The 19325-nt window shown below is 50.2% G+C and overlaps 1 protein-coding gene across 3 annotated transcripts in view; it reads left to right on the top strand.

Moving 5' to 3' along the window:
* Nucleotides 1-18482, top strand: part of UBR2 (ubiquitin protein ligase E3 component n-recognin 2) — a 2523611-nt gene extending 2505129 nt beyond the window's left edge. For all 3 annotated transcript variants that reach the window (XM_069608499.1, XM_069608498.1, XM_069608497.1), the window contains one exon: nucleotides 17756-18482. In XM_069608499.1, the coding sequence (XP_069464600.1) occupies nucleotides 17756-17897 (142 nt within the window). In that variant the 3' untranslated portion in view covers nucleotides 17898-18482. The remainder of the gene's footprint in view (nucleotides 1-17755) is intronic.
* Nucleotides 18483-19325: the final 843 nt, after the last annotated feature.

The following is a 19325-nucleotide window of genomic DNA, read 5'->3' as shown; positions in this document are numbered from 1 at the left end:
AACCATCATGATCCGGGGTCCTCAACCCAACCTTCTCCTCTTCGGCAGGCTCCTTCCCCGCCTCTCTAACCTCACCTCTGCCCCATCCAGGCTCCCTTGCCTTCCTTACCACCCCCTCCGTACAAGCACCCCTGCCCTGCCACGCCGCCCCGGGTCCCTTGTCGGCCTTGGCTCCCCTGCCATCCTCCACTATCCCTCTGGCTCTCTTGTTACCCTCAGGGGGCTGGGAGGGGTCACTGTCCCCTGTACACCCCTGAGGAAGACCATCAAAGATGGCAAGATGCTCCACATTGCCACTCTCAACACTGGCTCCTCTGTCAAACACTCGACTGACATCTGCAACCTCCTTGAATTCATGGATCTTGATGTGCTCGCCATCACAAAAACCTGGTTCAAGGAGAGCTCAGTCACAAACTATGACACACTTCTCCCTGAAGGCTACAAAATCCTCTCCATGCCCAGACCTAAGAAGGCAGATGGGGGATTGGCGCTCATCTTCCCTGAATGGATACCTGTATCCATCATTCCTACTCAAGTCTTCTACTCTTTTGAATGCCTAGTTTGCAGACTCTAACTCTCCCCTAAATCTTCTCTCACTATGGCCACCTTCTACCGGCCTCCAGGATAGTCCACTCTCTTCCTCTCAGAATGGGCCGACCAGGCTTCCTCTCTACTCTCCTCTCAACTTCTCCTGACGGGTGATCTCAACATCCATCTGGGCTCCCCTGACCCTTCTGCAACCTATGCAACTCTCTCTCCCCATCTATCTTACCCTCTGGCCCCACGCAAACTACAGGCCACACCCTGGATGTTCTCATCTCCACTGACATCCCTCTCTACCCCCTCACTACCTCTCTCTTGGACAGATCACTCTCTTTCAGCACACCTGACAATCTCCTCTCCTTTTACAGCAACACACCTGGCACTACAACTTGGCTTCAAAGTCAACTGACCCATGAAAAAAGTGGCAGTGGCTGCCTTTGCCTCCACCTACTCTCCTCTTCCCACTCCTACGGCTGACTACCCATCCTGACACAGCCCTCGCTAACCTCAACACTCTTGACACTCTTGCCCCTGCAATGAGGGTCCGACAGAAGCCTTCCAAAAAGTGCAATTCTTGGTACGACTCTGCCCTAGCTACCCTTAAACGAAAGTGTAGGGCAGCTGAACGGAAAGGGAATGGAAATGGAACTCTTCGGGTGGACCATCTGACCAACTGGCCTGCAGCCTCCTTCAAAGGCAATATCGACTCTGCATCCGGTCCGAGAAAACAGTCTATATTCAAGCCTGCATCTCTGCGGCATCAAACACGGACAAACCTTTCAAAGTCTGCAAGGAACTGGCCAATCCTGCAGCAGCCTCTTCTTCTACTACACCCACCCAGGACCTTTGTTCGGCCCTGGCTGCACACTTCATCACAAAAACTCAAGACATCCCGAGCCCCCTCTCTTCCACCAAACTGCATACACAAACACCTGAGCCTACCTTGGCCCACCCTCCTCTTACCCTCTCCTCTCCTCTCTCTCACCCATCTCACCCGATGAGGTCACCAGACAAGTCCGATCCATGAAGGCCTCATCCAAACATCATCCAATTGTTTTTTTTTCGCCACATTTCAGACTTTGCCGGGGTTTCTGGGTAATCAATTCTGGGCCGATTTAAGCAAGTCAGACCTCTGCGGATCCCTGGCCCTCAAAAACCATTAAGGACAATATTGACACCCTCACCCCAGCCTTGGCTGATCTCTGCAATCTCTCCTTTTCCCCTGGTGTTTCCCAGCTGCCCTTAAGCACTCCCTTGTTCACCCTCTACTCGAGAAACCCTCTGCCGACCCCTCCATTCCGGCAAACTCCTGGAGAAGTTGGCTATCACTCAGCTGACCCTCCACACTGAACCCATTTGCTGCTTCCAATGACCATCAGTCTGGCTTTAGAGCATCCAGAGGCACAGAAACTGCTCTTTTGAACACCCGTGAAGACCTGCCTTCTCATCTTGACACCAACACTCCCTCTTTCCTCATTCTCCTTGACTTCTCTTCTGCCTTCGACACGGTTAACCACAACATCCTGATTGCACGTCTCCGTGACACCCTGGGAATCACAGGTCAGGCTCTGGTGCGGTTATTCTCCTTTCTCTCCAAGCGCCCATCCAAAGTGAAACTCTGAGCCTTTCTCTCAACTATTGCTCTATCAACCTGTAGTGTTCCCCAGGGATCTAACCTCTCGCCCTGGTTCTTCAACGTCTATATGGCTGCCTTGGCCACGTGTGATTGCCACCTTCGCCTCTAACTTCCAGTGTTACGTGGATGACACGCAACTATCTTTCAGAGTACCCTCAGCCACCTCCTCCTCGCTCATATCTGACTGCGTCCGCTATTCAGTCATGTTTTGCTGCAAACAACCTCTGCCTCAACACCAGTAAGACTGAGATCGTTCTCATTGGGACCCCTGCTCCCGCCTTCGCACTTTCGCTCTGGCCGGCCTCCCTTGGCCCAGCGCCTGCACCCACCTGCGAAGCAAAAAATCTCGGGGTCATCTTTGACTCCACTCTCTCCTCGCTCATCTCTGACATCTCTAAAGAATTAACTACCAGCTACACCTCCTCAGAGGTACTCTTCCTTTTCTCACTTCCCCCATTGTCTCTCTGTCTCCAGAGCCCTGGTTCTCTATACCCTGCTAACCTAACCCTCTACTCTCTCCATCTCTCCCATCTCTTCCTTACAGCTTGCCCACTGGCCGCCTGGTGTACCCCAGAGTCTAACCAGTCCCAGGCACCCCCTCCAGTCCTCTTGCACTTGCCTCATGGCCCCTACTCCACCCACCTTCACTGCACTTATAATAACACTAGTGAATGGCACTCTCTGCACTTACCCCAGTCTCCACCGATAGGGTGCACTTGGACCTCCCCCGCCCTATTGTCCCTCTAGGCACTTGCACAACCCAAATGCAACATGCCTGATGAGCGTCTGTCTCTTCTCCCTTGTTTCCCCCGTTAATTGCACTTGTAAAACTGCAGAATCATTGTTAGGCCTATTTGCTGTGTCTCAGTTTGTTAATTGTATTTACGCACTTACCTTGCCTGCACAGGCTATTATCGTCTCAGAGTTTCAAGGACTCTGAGCGACTGTTGTTTTTCCCCTTGCTCCCACCCTCCTTGAGCGCTTTGAAATACTTTCTTGTGTATAGGCGCTATATAAATATACAATACAATACATAGTCGAACCCTTATGCACACCCGCACGCCCAACACCACAAGGCGGTCGAGAAGGTTGCCGAAGCCAGTGTCACAATACGACCTTACCGACATCTTCTACTGGGGACTGCAGACTGAACGCGCTTTATCATTCAGTGCTGCAATAGCGGATCCGGTCATGACCTTGGTGCAACCGCCTTACTAGACACCAGCGGTCGACTCGGAGCTGGCAAAGAAATTTGAGCCAGTGAGGGGCGATCCCCTTTTTCCCCCCCTTTTGACTGCCTACCCGAACCCTGAAGAGCTAGTGATGCAGGTCCTGACAGTCACTTCTAGGTCCTTGATATTTCTCCCCACTGATTGTCAGAAAAAGTTGAAGATTTGGCATAAAAGGTGTTTGCCTCAGGGAGCATGACGTTTAAAGCTGTTAATGCCTCTTGTGCCTTTGCAAAACTTGTCCATGCCATGTATAGCACCATTTCAGAGGCATCAAAACATCTCCAAGAAGGGGAGGTCCGTAATGTTTTTTGAATATCATAGCTGATGGTAAGGAGATGGCTTGCCAGGCACTCTTAGCAGGATTGGACGCTGCAGATTGTATGGGCCGTGCTATGAGCACACCGACAGTTTTTCGCAGTTCAGCCTACCCGAGGTGCTCTATGTTTTCGCCAAACGTCCAAGCAAAGCTTCTAGATCTGCCTTTTGATGGAGAGTATCCGTTTGGTCCCAAGGCCGACAAGTCTTTTAGGAACCAAGAGTGAGACTGGGACACAGAGGACTCATTGTGATTGGTCTAAACTTTTATTAAATAACAAAAGGGTTGGAAAGTGCCTCACTATCCCTAATCTAGACGGTATATCCCTACCTCAACCAACACTAAGGGTCTGTCCTGTGTCGAGATGTCCAAAGCAAAAATGTCAGAAATCCTATTCTAGTCCTCGCATTCAATGGGATTGCCTTTCTCCTAGAGATTCTTCATCAGATAGATAGCCATTTCAGCGTCAGCTGCTTGGAAAACTTTTCGACAAGGGTCGTAGTGCACTTTGACTAGGCCGCCTATCTGTCTATCCTCGAAGCTGCGGTTAACGACTCCGGACGTGACGTCTGTCGTCGTACATATACCACATCACTTCACTACCGCCCCGTACCTCCGTTCCTTTTTTCTGCACACTGCTCGAGGAACAACTCTTTCAAGAGAATCTTTTGTACCGACACTTTGTCGATTATTCACAATTTTGTTAATATGTCCACTCCCAAGGTGTCAGGCTTTAAGCACTGCCAGGACAGCAGTTCCAAAATGTCCATCATGACCCAGCAGACATCCCAAAAAGTTTCCCCTTGAAGCGAACATGCCTCAAACTATGATCCCCACCAAGGTCACGTCCACTCTCGATCAGGTAATATCCACCTACGGGACTCAGGAGCTCTCCAGGATCCGGGAGAAATGGGAGAGCCTGTTGGGCCCACTAGAACCAGAGGAGTGGGTTGAAGCGCTGATGTTCCCCCAAGAAATCGGCATAGATACTAGACTTTGCCTGATCCAATACAAGATACTACACCAGGCCTAACGCTCCAGGGCCATGATGCTCAAATGGGGGACAATAGACAATGGAAACTGCCTACGTTGCAGACGAGTAGAGGGAACATTCTTTCACATGATCTGGGACTGCAAAGTTCTCCAGGGGTTCTGGGTCCAGTGTATTAACTGGATCAGTGGGGTGCTGGGGTCCCCCGTTCCACACTACCCAAAACTGGTCATACTGGGAATCTGGAGTGAAGCTGACCATACCATAGTATGAAAAGGCATTTCTTGCAGTAGCACTGGGTCTAGGGAAAAGGCTCATAGCCACTACATGGGGTTCCTCTGAGGGATTGAGCCTTAATAGATGGGCGAATGAAATGGACCGGTGCGCCTCCCTTGATAGACTTATATATACCGCCAGGGGATGCCCCGGAAAGCACTTTGGTTGTGGGAAATGGATGGATGAGTCATAGCTACTATCGGGCGCTGAACCACTGGGCAGAGACCATAAGACTCACAGCGGTGCATGCCTGGACTCACCCCCTTCTAAATCCCTGGTGCGCTCAATCACCCGGTCGTCAGATGCTCGATGTTAGAAAAAGCGGCTACGGGTACAGGGTGATCCTCAAAGCAGCAGGCTTTGGTGGTTCCAGTGGCGCCCAGTGACCCCCAGCCCCAAGCTGACCACCATGACCACGTTGTCGTCCTCAAGGCCATTGGGCTCAGCATTGAGTGTGGCAGGTCCGTCATCGGCACTGCTAGTAACCAGCACGACCCAGGCATCGAAAGCTGCCTTCGGTGCCGACAACAGTACCATCGATTGGTTGTATATCCCACAGTCGAGGGCTCCATTTTTAGACACAATGGTGACGATTTGCAGCGATGGTGACAACCAGATGTCGTGTGGCCTCGACCCTGCCTATGCAGGTTCTGGAGGCAGAGATGATGGAAAGCAAAAACAAAGAGGTGATTGCAGGAAGGTTTAGAATGAATCATAACCTCTGACATTGCTCTGGGTATCCCTCCAGACTATCGTTATTTGCCTGCCAAGCCATTACAAAAGGTGAAAGACCATATGCAAATCAGGCTTGGTCCCACCCAAAAAGCGTCAGTCCAGCCCAAACTGCTATATCACATCCCTTCTACACGGGACCACAAGCATCCCCAAACATGTTTTGGCCTTGTTAGGCGTCATCAGTGAGGACTAGCTTGGGTCTCTTAGCCCAGCAGGGGCGGGACCCACATCTGGGCATAACCGTCCCACTCGGGGTGACAAAGCAAAAACAGATTTATCCCAAACCTTCCAGCCATCACCTCAATTGTTCTGCTATTATCACCCGGAGTGGACGGGGTGATAACTTTCAGTTTGTTAGTCAATATTGGCCATTACTGTGCCTCGCTAAACTTGCCTTTCTTGCATTCACTTATCACAGATTAATCTGTCACTGAAACATTTATTCCTTCATCAGCTTTCTTTGTTGTTGCAGCCTGCCTGGAGTGCCCCGGTTTCGGAGTGGCTTTACCAGCACTCCCCGGTCGTCTGCTTCCTCCTCCGGCTGCTCTTGCTGCTTTTCTCCTCTGCTCTGGTTTCTTCTTCTGTTTCGCAAGCCCCACCCGCCTATGGACTTGAGCTCGGCTAGCCAAGGCAGCTCCTCTGCTTCTGCGAGGACAGACACAGCATCCTCTTCGCTCTGGCTTCGCCGCAGCGCCGTTTGCTCCCACTTTGCATTGAAGCCTCCCCACCGGTTGGGGATGTCAGCCGACCTCCCGGATCCACCTAGGATCCCACCAAGTCTGCCTCCGGTTTTCTGGGGTTTCCTGCTGCTCCCTGCCCAACAGTTCCCCAGCTCTCTCTCTCCGTTCACTTCTTGGTTTCTCATGTTATACACATGTAGTCCTTCAATAGGCTGCAGGTGTGTACCATTGTCCAATTTTGCCTGACTTTGATTAAGAGGGCATGCCTGACTCGCTTAGCTTTTAGCAGGCATCTTCCTCGTCCCATTGTTAAAGTGGATGTGGGAGTTGTTGGTGTTTATTACTCCTAGTCGCCTCTTCCTCATCACAGTACTGTTAAAGGACAAAGGTGGGGAAATGAAGGGAGATGACTTGTAATAGCCCATAAAGGTTTGGGGGAGGTTGGGGTGACTTTCTAAAGTGAAAGGGGAATACCATGTCTCGCCTGCAGGTACCTCACTCCCAATCCCCAAAGACCCTCCACCCAGGTGATCATCCCTCATTTTTCCACCCCCAGGGTCAGGATCCAAAAGCTATGACCTTTCCTTGGCCTCCGGCGTAGAAGATCTCAGGGGAGAAGGAGTGAGAATACCCTCAGGTTACTCACACCTGGTACCCAAGAAAGTGGGAAGGACTCTGTCCCATTTTGGACCTCCGAGCCTTCAACAAGTTCTGAGAGAAGACCAGTTCAAGATGGTGACGTTGAGAGAAATTCTCCACGCTCTCAGGTTTCAGAACTGGCTGGTGTCGATAGATCTCTAGGATGCACATTTCCATGTGCCGATCCACCATAAGCACATACCATTCCTGAGATTCCTCACAGAGGACAAGCACTACCAATTCAAGGTGATCCCCTCTGGGTTGACCTCTGCCCGAGGGACTTCACAAAGCTTATGGCGGTAGTTGTGGCTCACCTCAGGAGATTGGCGTCTGTGTTCCCATACCTGGACTGGCTGATCCGAGGGGAGTCGGCAGAGCACTTTTTGTCCCATCTCGAGGACGCCTGCTCACTACGCCACAGGCTGGGCTTCTCTCCTGAACTTACAGAAGCCCCACACAACACCAATACACAGGCTCCAGTTCATTGGAGCAGTCCTGGACACTCTGGTGGGGAAGGCCTTTCTTCCTCACTGCCCCTGCCCTCCCCCGAGAAGAGAGTTGCCTGTGTCAGGCAGATGGTTCAAATTTTCCAGTGCCACAACACCTTACCAGCGGCTAACTTACTTCACCTCTTGGGTCTCATAACCGCCTGTGAGGAGGTGTTTGAGGTGTTGTTGGCTGCACGTAGACCATCCACTGGTTCCTGTACGCATGCAGATGCAGAAAGTTTGTTACTTGGTGCATGGCGAAAGGAGTGGACCAGATGTGTCCACCCAGTCGGTGATGGAGTTTTTGTTGGCCTTAGCCAAATCAGGCCTGCAAGTGAACACGGTAAAGGAGGTACCTGGCGGCCCTTTCCTTGTTTAAAAGGACGCCAGAGCAAGGTTAATTTTTTCCAGTCCCATGGTGGCCCAGTTCCTGAATGACCTGGTTAATTGTTTTCCTCCTTCGCATTTTGTGGTCCCCGATTGGGATTTGAACTTGGTTGTCACCTTTCTCATGACAGCTCAGTTTGAGCCTTTACATTGTACTTCCATCAGACTCCTCACTTTGAAGATTGCTTTATTGATCGCAATCCTGTCTGTAAAGCGAGTCAGGAAATTGCAAGCCCTCTCTTGTAAGCCCTGTTTCCTGGTGTTTTTTAAGGACAAGTATCCCTGAAAGTATGCTCTAAATTTTTACCGAAGGTAATTTCAGCATTCCACTTGCGCCAGAGTATAGACTTTCCAGCTTTTTACCCTCCACCCCATCTGTCTAAGGATTAGGAGGTACTCCACAGGTTGGATCCCAAGAGGGCGCTCAATTTTGACTCAATTGTTCATTGAGTTCTTGCAGTACAGGTTAAAGTGAGCTGTTACCAAACTCGTGTTGGGCAGTGCTGTGCATCTGAGTGCTACCAGAAGGTGGGTATCTCGTTACCGGCAGGACTTGGGGCCCACTCCATCACAGGGATGCAGCCTTATTGACACTCTAGAGGGGAGTGCCAGCTAAGGACATTTGTCACGCAGCAACGTGGATTTCGAGGGGATTGGGTCCTCCGACGTATTCCATATCTTTGACAGTAATCACCACAGCCGTGCTGCTTCGGAAAATTTTCTGCGTCGATGCGCCGTCCCCGAGGACCTCCTCCGACGGCTGACGTCACCAGATGTGATAAGTAGGATGCATGACGCCCGTAGCCTCAGTTCTGTTTTTTCCGCGAACGTGTTCGCTTCGTGAATCTCGGTACGCCTCGACTCTTTGGAGTTCTGTTATATTCTTCTCGGTTCTTGAACCTGTTTGTTTTTTGTGAAAAGCCTGTTCGTGACGATGTCTACCTCATCTTCAACCCTGCGTCCGGGCTTCAAGAAATGCGGGGACTGTGGGTCCAAGATGTCGGTAACGGACTCGCACGACGGCTGCCTCTGCTGCCTCGGGGAGGCCCACGACACGGACGACTGTGTTGACTGTCAGTCGCTCACGGCCAAGCCCTTGCAGGAGCGCAAGAAGAAGTTGTCGGTAGGTAGGGTGTCTAAGCCCCGGCAGTAGAGGTCTGCGAGGCTTTCGACGGATGATTCGAGAGGCGACTCTCCGCGTCATCGTCAGAGGTCCAGTGGGTCTCCTTCCAGGAGTCGGTCTCGCCACTCCTCTGCCTCTTCGAGGCATTCCCGGAAGCGCTGGCATCGGTCGCCTTTCCCGTCCTCTTCCGAGGACTCCGCCCGTCGGCGGGTCGCTTATCCCACCTTGCAAGCGACACCGGAGGAATGGGCTTCCTTAGGGACGAAGATGTTAGCGATTCTCGAATCGCAGGGCACAGATCCGTCCGCGCCTCCGAGTGGGGTCGGTCGTGATCGGTCGAGAGACACCGCTCGCACGCCTTCGAGCTCGAGTGGTCGGCACGGTTCACGGGAGAGGTCCCGCTCGGACAAGGGTAACCGTTCTCGCCATGCCCCTTCCAGGCCCCGGTCCTCGACGCGCTCGAGACCGCGTGATCCTGTGCAGTCTTCGAGGAAGACGCTGACGCCTGTGGCGCCGAGGTCATCGACGACCTCTCTCGAGGCCTCCGAGGGGGTCGTCGACACTGTCGGCACCTAGGTCGTCGAAGGACACCCTCGGAGCTCTGGCTGACGTCGATGCCGATTCTCTAGACGCCGGTGCCAACTCATTCGGCGCCCTCAACGCCTTTCGAGGCGGTGGTGTCGGAGGGGGGCCCCGTGGTACGGGGGTAGCCCCTAGATAGGCTCTGCCTAAGGTCAGGCATTGCTTTGGTCCCTAGGTGTCTTCCTCTCACCGCCTGGAGTACATTTCAGAGGGTGATGAGGGCTCTGATGAGTGCTTGGTTCCGGTTACGGTGCTGGATGAGCTTCTCTCGGGCCATAGCCAATTTGATGACCTGAGGCAGTCACTGCATGATGCCAGTGGACTGGACACCTCTCCGGAGGTGGAATTTTGTAGGCCTGAGCCTGGCACTCATGCCGATTCTTCGTACCGGCGCCTTATGTCTCGGGTCTCCGAGTACTTGGGATGGTCGGCTCCCCTAGGGGAGTTTGTTCAGGATAATCTCACGGACATCCTCAATCTTGGTCCCCCCCACTGACCCGGTACTGCCGTTTCATATGGCTCTGCAGAGAAGGGTGGCGGCAGCTTGGACTGCTCCGGAGAGTCTCCCGGCAGTGGGCAAGTTTTTGTTGCGAAAATACCGTCCAGCCAGTAGCGACCCCTGCTACTTGTCCAGGCACCCCACACCGAAGAGTTTGGTGGTGCAGGCGGCTACGGCCCAGGCAAAGCAGGCGTCGTATCCTACCATCCCTCCGGATAGGGACGACAAATGTTTTGATGGCTGGGCGAGGAAAGTGTTTTCTTCAGGCGGCATGGCGCTTCAGGCGGCCAACTCGTATGTGCCTTTTCTCGTTTCACACACACACTGTGGAACTGTGTTGCATTAGCAGCTGAACATATTCCCGAAGGGGACGAACGGGATGGTTTCCTTGCTATGGTTCAGGATGGCAAGGATGCCATGTGTGAGGCCGTTCAGTCGGGTTTGGACATGGCAGATTGTGTCAGCCGGTCCATGGCGCGAGAACCGTAATACGCAGGTTTGCGTGGTTGCAGAAGTCGGGGTTCGCTCCTGATGTGCAGTCCCGGCTCCTCAACATGCCCTTTGACGGTAAACATCTTTTTGGCAGCAAGGCTGACGAGAGCCTTGAGAGGTTGCAAACCTCCAAAGCTGCAGCAAAGTCGTTGGGCGCTGCAGTTCGCCAACCTCCACCTTTTCGTCCTAGGGGACAACAATGGAGGGGAGGTTCCTTTTGCTATTACTCGTCCTTCAGTAAAGCGAGAGGAGCTGTCGGTCAAAGAGGCCACCGTAAGAGTGCCAGAGGTGGAAAACAGGGTACTCGAGGTGCCAAGGCCGCTCGGGCAGTTGCCTCTTTGCCCTCAGTCAACGTCGCAGCCGCTACCACTCAGTCATGAGGCCAGGTGCCATGGTTCTCTGGTTGGGGGGGGGGAAGGCTGGCGCAGCATCTTGTAGAGTGGTGTGCCATTACTTTAGATGTGTGGGTTCTGGATATCATAACCCACGGCTACTGTCTTCCCTTTCGGCAGAGGCCTCACGACAATCCACCTGGGAACCTCTCTTTGAAGAGTCCGGATCCGCTCCTTGCGCAGGAAATTCAAGCCCTGCTGGAGAGAGGCGCCATAGAACTGGTGCCTGCAGCGGAGAGGAACAAGGGATGGTATTCCCCTTATTTTTTGATTTCGAAGAAAGACGGGGGATTGAGACCCATCATGGACTTGCGCGGTTTGAACAAACTCCTCAGGAAGGACAAGTTCAAGATGGTGACTCTCTCTCAAGTCCTCCAGGCCCTTCAACTTCAGGACTGGTTGGTGTCTCTCGACCTCAAGGACACTTACTTCCATGTGCCGATCCATCCCAAGCACAAGAAGTACCTGAGGTTCGCGGTTGGCGACTCGCACTTTCAGTTTCGGGTCCTGCCGTTCGGATTGACCTCCGCCCCGAGGTGGTGGTGGCAGCGCATCTCAGCAAAGGGGGATTCACGTCTACCCCTACCTGGACGATTGGTTGATCAGGGGGCGCTCTCCCGAGCAAGTCCTGGATCATCTGTCCGTCACCTGCCACTCCCTTCACAAGCTGGGCTTCTCCCTCAATTTAAAGAAGTCCCATTTGACGCCAACACAGCGGCTCCAGTACATCGGAGCAGTGCTCGACACATCCCTGGGGCTGTGTTTTCCTCCCCAGGTGAGGGCTCTTCACATTCAGCAGATGATGCACAAGTTTCAACTTGCCCAGACTCTACCAGTGTCCGAGCTCTTGAGACTGCTCGGCCTCATGGCATCCTGCATTCTTCTGGTGCCAGAGGCCAGGTTGCGGATGAGATCTTTGCAATGGGCACTCAAGCTCCAGGGGTCTCAGTCCTCCGGCAGGATGTCGGACCCTGTTCAGGTGCTGCCCACGGTCGCCCAGGACCTTCTGTGGTGGGCCGTCGAAGGCAATCTGATGAAGGGGGCCCCATTTTGGCTGCCCTAGCCGGAGGTGACAATCGTGACGGACGCATCCCTCACGGGATGGGGAGCTCATGCCAACGAGTTGACAGTCAGCGGTCGTTGGTCTCCGTCGGAGTCCAGACTCCATATCAATCTGTTGGAGCTGAGGGCCATCAGGCTAGCCCTGAAGGCTTTTCTGCCGACTGTGCGAGGAAAGAGTGTCCTGATTCTAACGGACAACACGGTGGCCATGCACTACCTCAACAAAAAGGGGGGGCAGGGTCACTTCCTCTATGCAGGGAGGCGATGCAGCTCGAGTTCTGGGCCATCCAGCAGGAAGTTTCGATCTCGGCTGTTGATCTGGCCGGAGACGACGATGAGACGGCGGACACTCTGAGCAGGCAGAGCACGATCTCTCACGAGTGGGAGCTGGCTCAGGAGATTCTCTTGGAGATCTTCACCCTTTGGGGAACCCCTCAAGTGGATCTCTTCGCCTCCAGTGTCAACCGGAAGTGCGAGAGGTTCTGCTTGCGGGAATTTCCTCCAAAAGGAGCCTTAGGAGACGCTTTTGTGGTGGAGTGGTCATTCCCACTGCTGTACGCATTTCCTCCAGTCCCCGTCATCCCACAAGTACTGCGGAGGTTACAGAGGTTCGGTTCCCGGATGATCCTCATTGCTCCGGCGTGGGCCCAGAGGACGTGGTACCCGGACCTTCTCCACTAGTCCATCTGCCCTCCACATCGTCTTCCCTACCGAGACGATCTGCTCTCACGGGAGGGGGGTCAGGTTCTCCATCCAGAGGTCAGATCCCTCAACCTTCACGCTTGGCTTCTGAAAGGTGAGGTTATAAGGATTGGGACCTCCCTGAAGACGTGTTGGAGGTGTTGCTCGCGGCCAGACGGCCGGCAACAAAGTCTCTGTACTGTTGCCTTTGGCATAAATTCTGCGACTGGTGCAGAGTTAAGAATGTGGATCCTTTTGAATGTGACATTCCCATGGTTCTGTCTTTTTTGCTTTCTTTGGCCCACAGGGGCTTGCAAGTTGGGACCATTAAATGTTACCTGGCGATGCTGTCCAAATTTAAGCGCTCGTCCGAAGAATGTTCCTATTTTAAGATTCCTTTTATTTCTCAGTTTTTTTTTTTGTTGTAACATCTGTTTATTAGTTTCAACAAGAAAGACAGAACCATTTCAATAGAAAAACAAACATCTCCCAAGGCAACTCCCCAGCCTCTCCCACCCCCCACCTCCCTCCGACGACGGTCGCAGTGTTGACAAAGCTCACAGTTCCAGTAACTCTTCGCAACGTCTCAGCCATAAAAATCCAACAGTTTTAATCTTTGGGGGCACCATTGCTCCCTGAAGTCCCCCCTCAAGTAGTCCAATGTCTCCCCCCAATCCGCTGCAAAACCCCCAGATTCCCATCCGCCGCATATGTGGCCCATTCCAGCGCAACAATATCCCACATTTTCCTTAGCCAGTCCTGCTCCGTGGGGATCGTTGGGCTCTTCCATGCTTGTGCAATCAGACCCATGGCTGCCAAGATAGAGACTGCTTTCGCCTTAGGGCCTCCTCTTCCCCCCCCCCCCAGCCCCTCCTTTCCCCAGCAAGAACTCCCGCGGGGACTGCATTCCCCCTTGGTCTAAAGCCTGAGATTGAGCACGAACAATGTCGCTCCAGAAGGGTCTGATACGCGGGCAATCCCACCATATATGCGAGGCCGTGCCCACCTCCCCACAGCCTCTCCAGCAGTTTCCCTGATGTTGCCGGGTACATTGTATGCAACCGGGCCGGGGTATAGTGCCAGCCGAAGATATACTTATACCAAGCTTCTCGCAGTTGGGCCGCCTTAGCTACTTTCGGAATGATCCTCCACAGCTTCTCCCAGTCCTCCCTATCCATTGCTGTCCCCCCTTGCTGCTCCCACGACCTCATATATGGCCAGATGACCCTCGGGCCAGAGTTATCTAAAAGTTTATATAAATCTGAAATGAGCCCTCTAGAGCCATCATGGGTCAGGAGGAACCATTCGAAGAGCGTCAGCCCGCGTGTAGCGGCCTTCTTAACCTCCGCCGATAAAACCCAATGCCTAATTTGAAAGTACCTATGTCTTTCGTCCTCGCCAACCCCGAGTTCCTGCTTGCATTCCTCAAAGGTTTTCACCTCTCGGTCGTGGAATATATCTCTCAACACCCTGCATCCCCCTTCCTCCCATGCTCTGAATGCTCCCCTCTCCAGCCCCGGCGTAAAATCCCCATTGTCGAAAATAGTTGTGAATGGGGAAGGAAAAGATGAGATCCCTCGTTTCTCGACAGCCCTGTCCCAAGTGACCACCATCCCCTTTGTGATGTCACTCAGATAAATATGTGGTGGCCTTAATCTCCGGGGAAGCCATAAGACCTCCCCAAAGTGATGAAGGGCGACCGCTCTGTCCATTTTTACCCAATGCTTCTCGTAATCCTTCGCAAACCACTCCCTAATAACTCGGAGTGCAGCCTCATGGTAACGCTAAAAATCGGGAAGACCCGAGCCCCCTCGCCCCCTGGAAGCCACCAACATGCGCCATGACAAACGCGGTTTCCTGCTCCCCCACACAAACTCTTTGAGCACCCGATTCAGTTCCTTAAAAAAGCCCCCTGGGAGAGACATTGGGATCGCCTGAAACAGATAAAGTATGCGGGGCAGAATGACCATTTTAATAACCTCCCCCCTCTCCAACCAGGAGATCTTAAGGGCCTTCCACCTCCTTAAATCCTTCTTAATTACCTCTAACATGGGTGGGTAATTTGCGCCGTACCAGCCTCCCAGGGAGGGGGTTATCCGGATCCCCAAATAACGTATCCCGCCCGGGCACCATTTAAACGGGGAGAAAGCTTCCAACTCCCTCGCCTCGTTCTCCTCCAAGGAGAGGCTCAGCAGTTCGGATTTCTGCCAGTTAACCCGCAAGCGCGAAACTTCCCCAAGTTTAGTCAACACTTCCATGCTCGCCCTAATGAACTCCTTCGGTTGCGTCAACATGAGCAGCATGTCGTCCGCAAATGTGGCCACCTTGTGCTGACTCCCCCCAAACGGTACACCCCGAATTTCTTTCTTCCTTATAGCCAGTAAAAGGGGTTCCAGGTATATAGCATAAAGCAGGGGGGACAAGGGGCACCCCTGTTGCGTCCCTCGCTTAAGGCTAATTGGGTTTGATAGTTCTCCATTAACCAAGATCCGCGCACTGGGGTTCTTATAATTTGCCTCCACCATGTGAATGTACTCTGACCCTAGACCCATCCTTTCCATGACTCGGAACAAGAAAGACCACTCAATCCGATCGAACGCTTTCTCAGCGTCGACCGCTAATAAGATCGCCGGAGTGGATGTCTTCCTCCCTTTCTCGACCACATGTGCCACCCGTCTAACATTATCAGCCGTCTGCCTCCCTGCCACAAAGCCTGTCTGGTCCTGATGATTCAGTGAAGGTAAGAACTTTTCTAGCCGCCTAGACCGCCTCCACGGTCACAGTTCTAGAATTCTTAATTCTTGCCAGTGCAGGGTTAAACATTGGCACTGTTATGAGCTATTTAGCAGCACTGTCCGTGTTCAAAAGTACACCTGAGCAAGGGTCTTTTTGTCTGTCCCGGTTTGTCTTTTCATTTTTGAAACGTTTGAAAAATGCTTTCTCTCCACCAAAACCATTTATTGTATGCCGTGGGAGTTCAATTTGGTTTTCACATTCCTTACAACAGCTCATTTTGATCCTCTTCTTTCTTGTCCTAGGAGTTAATCTTTTAAAGTTGCCTTTTTGGCCATTACATAAGCCAGAAGGGTGTCCAAGGTATAGTAGCGTGTAGTTTATTTGCAACAAAAGGTTCACCTTCAGGTATTCTTTCATCTTCCTCATCCCTCTTAGATCGAGGCAAAGTTTCACAGGCTGGATCCCATGAGGGGACTTCTGCATCTCCAGAACTAATGATTTCAGGCTAAACGATCAGTTGTTGGCTGTGCTCGCTCTGAAAACGGAAGAGCTGTTACAAAGCAAACCATCTTCAGGTTGATGGGGTTTTGTTTTAAAACATGTTATGGGATAGTCATAAAGTGCCAGAAGAGCTTTGGGCACATTCTACAAAAGGCAGTGTGGAGGGTCAGAAAGAGGACGCAGACGCTGTGATGACATTTTCAAGAATTATTGATTAACTAATAAATATAAGGTCTATTTTTCCCTATTGCTGTGCAGTGTTCCCTACCTACATAAATGACTATGGTGCTCATCAGTCATCTGGAAATGTCCGCTGTCCAAAAGAAACTAATCCTAAATGACCCTACCCATATTCAAAACCAACTTAGGTCAGGAGAATGATCCCTTCTCCTGATGATGCAGTGGTGTGCTTGATATTTCAGCGGAGTGGCATCAGCAGAGTCAATCGGGCAGACTGCCCACCAGGCAACTTCGCTGATCACGCCACCACTGGAATTCGTTTCCTCGGTTCTGCACTGACTTTGCTCAGCCTCTTGCCTTTGTTTATGCTGCCTGCTCTTGTATGGATTTCTCATCCTCCCTCTGATTCAACGTGTCCTCTATATTCAACGTCCTTGTCACTCTAGATTCATCACAGCAGCTACACCAGCTTTCCTGAGAGTGGTGCCGTTCCCGGAGATTAGTTTGATAAGAAAATGTGTGTATGCTTGAAGATGTAGGAGGGTATTTGTTTACAGTACTTTTTGGCACTCTCCCTTTAAAAACATATCATATATGCACATTTCAGTAAAGTTGTGATGTTTTCAATAAGTAAATATTTGTCTAAACAGTTTGCAAATATGTTCAATCACCTCTGATAACTCATTTGAATAGGATTACATAATTATTACTTCATACATTTTTCTCACCTTGAGCTTAATTAATATGGAAATGTGTCGGGTGGCAACTTGGGCTTCATTCCACATATTCACTGAGTACTCAAGATTAGGAATCTCTGCAAATATTTAAGGTGTAATAGAGAATTCTCATCTTTCTCACTCTTAAAGATCAGCATTCTGTAGAAGGAATTTGTCCTTTGGAATAAGAAATATATTCCTTCTGGTATTTTTCTTTATGATGGATGCAATGATTCCTCCCACAGATGGTTCTTTGCCCTCCCTCTTGTCCCACTAATTTAAGTACTGACATTCTTTTGAAATGTTTGAACGTTTTTCCGCATGTACAAAGTGGATGTACTATCATTCCTTGTGGCTGACTGGCGAAATAAAGGTGGTAATAAGGAAGATGGGGCCAGTACCTCCAGGTATTTGTACGGTTTACAACACTAACAGGTCAAAAGGGTGCCAAGGAACTGTGATGGAGCTGCACAGCACTACCTGGTGCGCTGCTGAAAAATGTTTGAGACCAGGCTGCACCTGAAGAGGATGTCTATCATGAGTAATCTTTGGAAGGAATCATTGTATCCATCCAAAAGAACATAACTTGATGTACATGCTTTTTCTTTATTAAAACAAACTAATCAGTCACAAACTAAACTGTAAACATTGTGCTGTCATCAGACTGTTGTAGGGTGACATGTTAAATTCAGACTACTGGAAGTCCCAATTTTATTTATAAAAGGCAGAGGGGCTCTGTACAAAAGGTAGCACTTTAAATTAGTTTCAAGTGGAGAATCCGGTATGAAGTGCCCCCTGTTAGTTTGTGCTGCGAAAGTACTTTTTAAAGTATTTGTCAAATTTATAACTTCTATGTATTTATTTTCAGAAGGGGAAATCCTTTGCATTTGTGCAAAGAGCGCTTCAGAAAGATTCAAAAACTCTGGCAACAACATAGCATCACTGAAGAGATTGGACATGCACAGGAAGCAAATCAAACATTGGCTGGAATTGACTGGCAGCATTTATAACCAAGCCTGTTTCAAAATTCAACATTTGTGATTTTTTATTTTTACCATCACGTTGGAGAACATAATTGGTGGAAAGTCGAAGTGAAAAAGTCAAATCTTTTGTTACTTTCGCTTTCTTGTATATTCCTTAAATTGCAATGACAAAGTAAATATGTAAAGCTCATATAAGCAGATTTGAAATATATTATTTACAACGTAGTCTCTTCTCATGTAAAAATTCATGTTAACCTGGTCAACTGAGGAGTTTACAGTTTGTATACTAGTGTATAACTATTTTATTTCTGAATCGGGTCCTAAGGCTTTCCTTCAAACCAAGAGGTTGAAGACCTTCCCAGCTGCAGCACAGATCCAGTATATTTTCTTAGAGTATCTTGCCCTTCTTCTTGCCTCTACTCAGAGGTGCTTTATTTACTTCACGAGATGAAATAGAAGGGACCTACATCGAATGTTTCTGTTGCTCTAAACTCTTTTACGTTATTTATTGTTCTGCATTTTGTACTTGAAATGTGAACACAGGTTGTAATGAAGAGAAGTTATGAATGTCTGTGTGTATAAGTAAATAAACTTTTACACTGAAACTGTAAATTATCATTTAATCTGAGCATCCTTTTTTTTGTACCTTTTCACTTTTGTTTCACATATAGAATAGCCATTTGTATTCAATAATACAGTACATGAGCAAATCATGCACCTGTGATCCTTAAGCTGTTAGAAAAAAGTGCATTTTACCAATTAAAAATATCTGTATTGGAACGGAAATCTAGCTGGAAAACAAAAAAGGCAGACAAGTTATTGCTGTTGCAATATAAATGTTTTAATGGATTTATGACATACACTGTTCCGCTTTTAAATCCACATCAGAGATACTCTGGGCCAGACAAATATTAAAACACCCTACTGATGAATTCCTTCCTCCCAAAGATTCCTCACCTATAATATCCTTTCTAATGGATTGTGTCTTCACACAGATTCCTCATCTTAGATAAATTGTCCTGGAGCAGCAGTTCTCACAAACTTCTTGACAGCAGGGGGCATGGTGCGGCATTGGCATCAAGGCTCGCACTGCACCCCAGGGCCTTAGTTCCTTTTTGTTCACATGCTAAGCACACTTTTTATAGATACAATTTCAAAATGTCAACACTTAACATTTTCTGGTTTTGAAAAACATCAGTACTGTGACGCCAAGATGTCACTAAGAGACCCTCACTAGGTTTGTCTGTGGCGCTTCTGTGCCGAACATGCCATACCCGATTGCGGTTCTTGTCTGACTAGAACACTGAAAACATTGAAGGAGAAGGCTTTGAATCTGGCTCTTAGGCGCTTTACATCTAAGCCACTTAGTACAGCCCAGTTGAAACATAAGTCTTCTGAGGGGAAACGCTCTGATGCGGTTCGACAGATTGCCAGAGAGATTGAAGTAAAGAGGTA

This window comes from Ambystoma mexicanum, chromosome 4q (assembly GCF_040938575.1).
Source record: "Ambystoma mexicanum isolate Mex_15411 chromosome 4q, UKY_AmexF1_1, whole genome shotgun sequence".
Taxonomy (NCBI): Eukaryota; Metazoa; Chordata; class Amphibia; order Caudata; family Ambystomatidae; genus Ambystoma; species Ambystoma mexicanum.
This window is presented reverse-complemented; position numbering and strand designations above follow the sequence as displayed.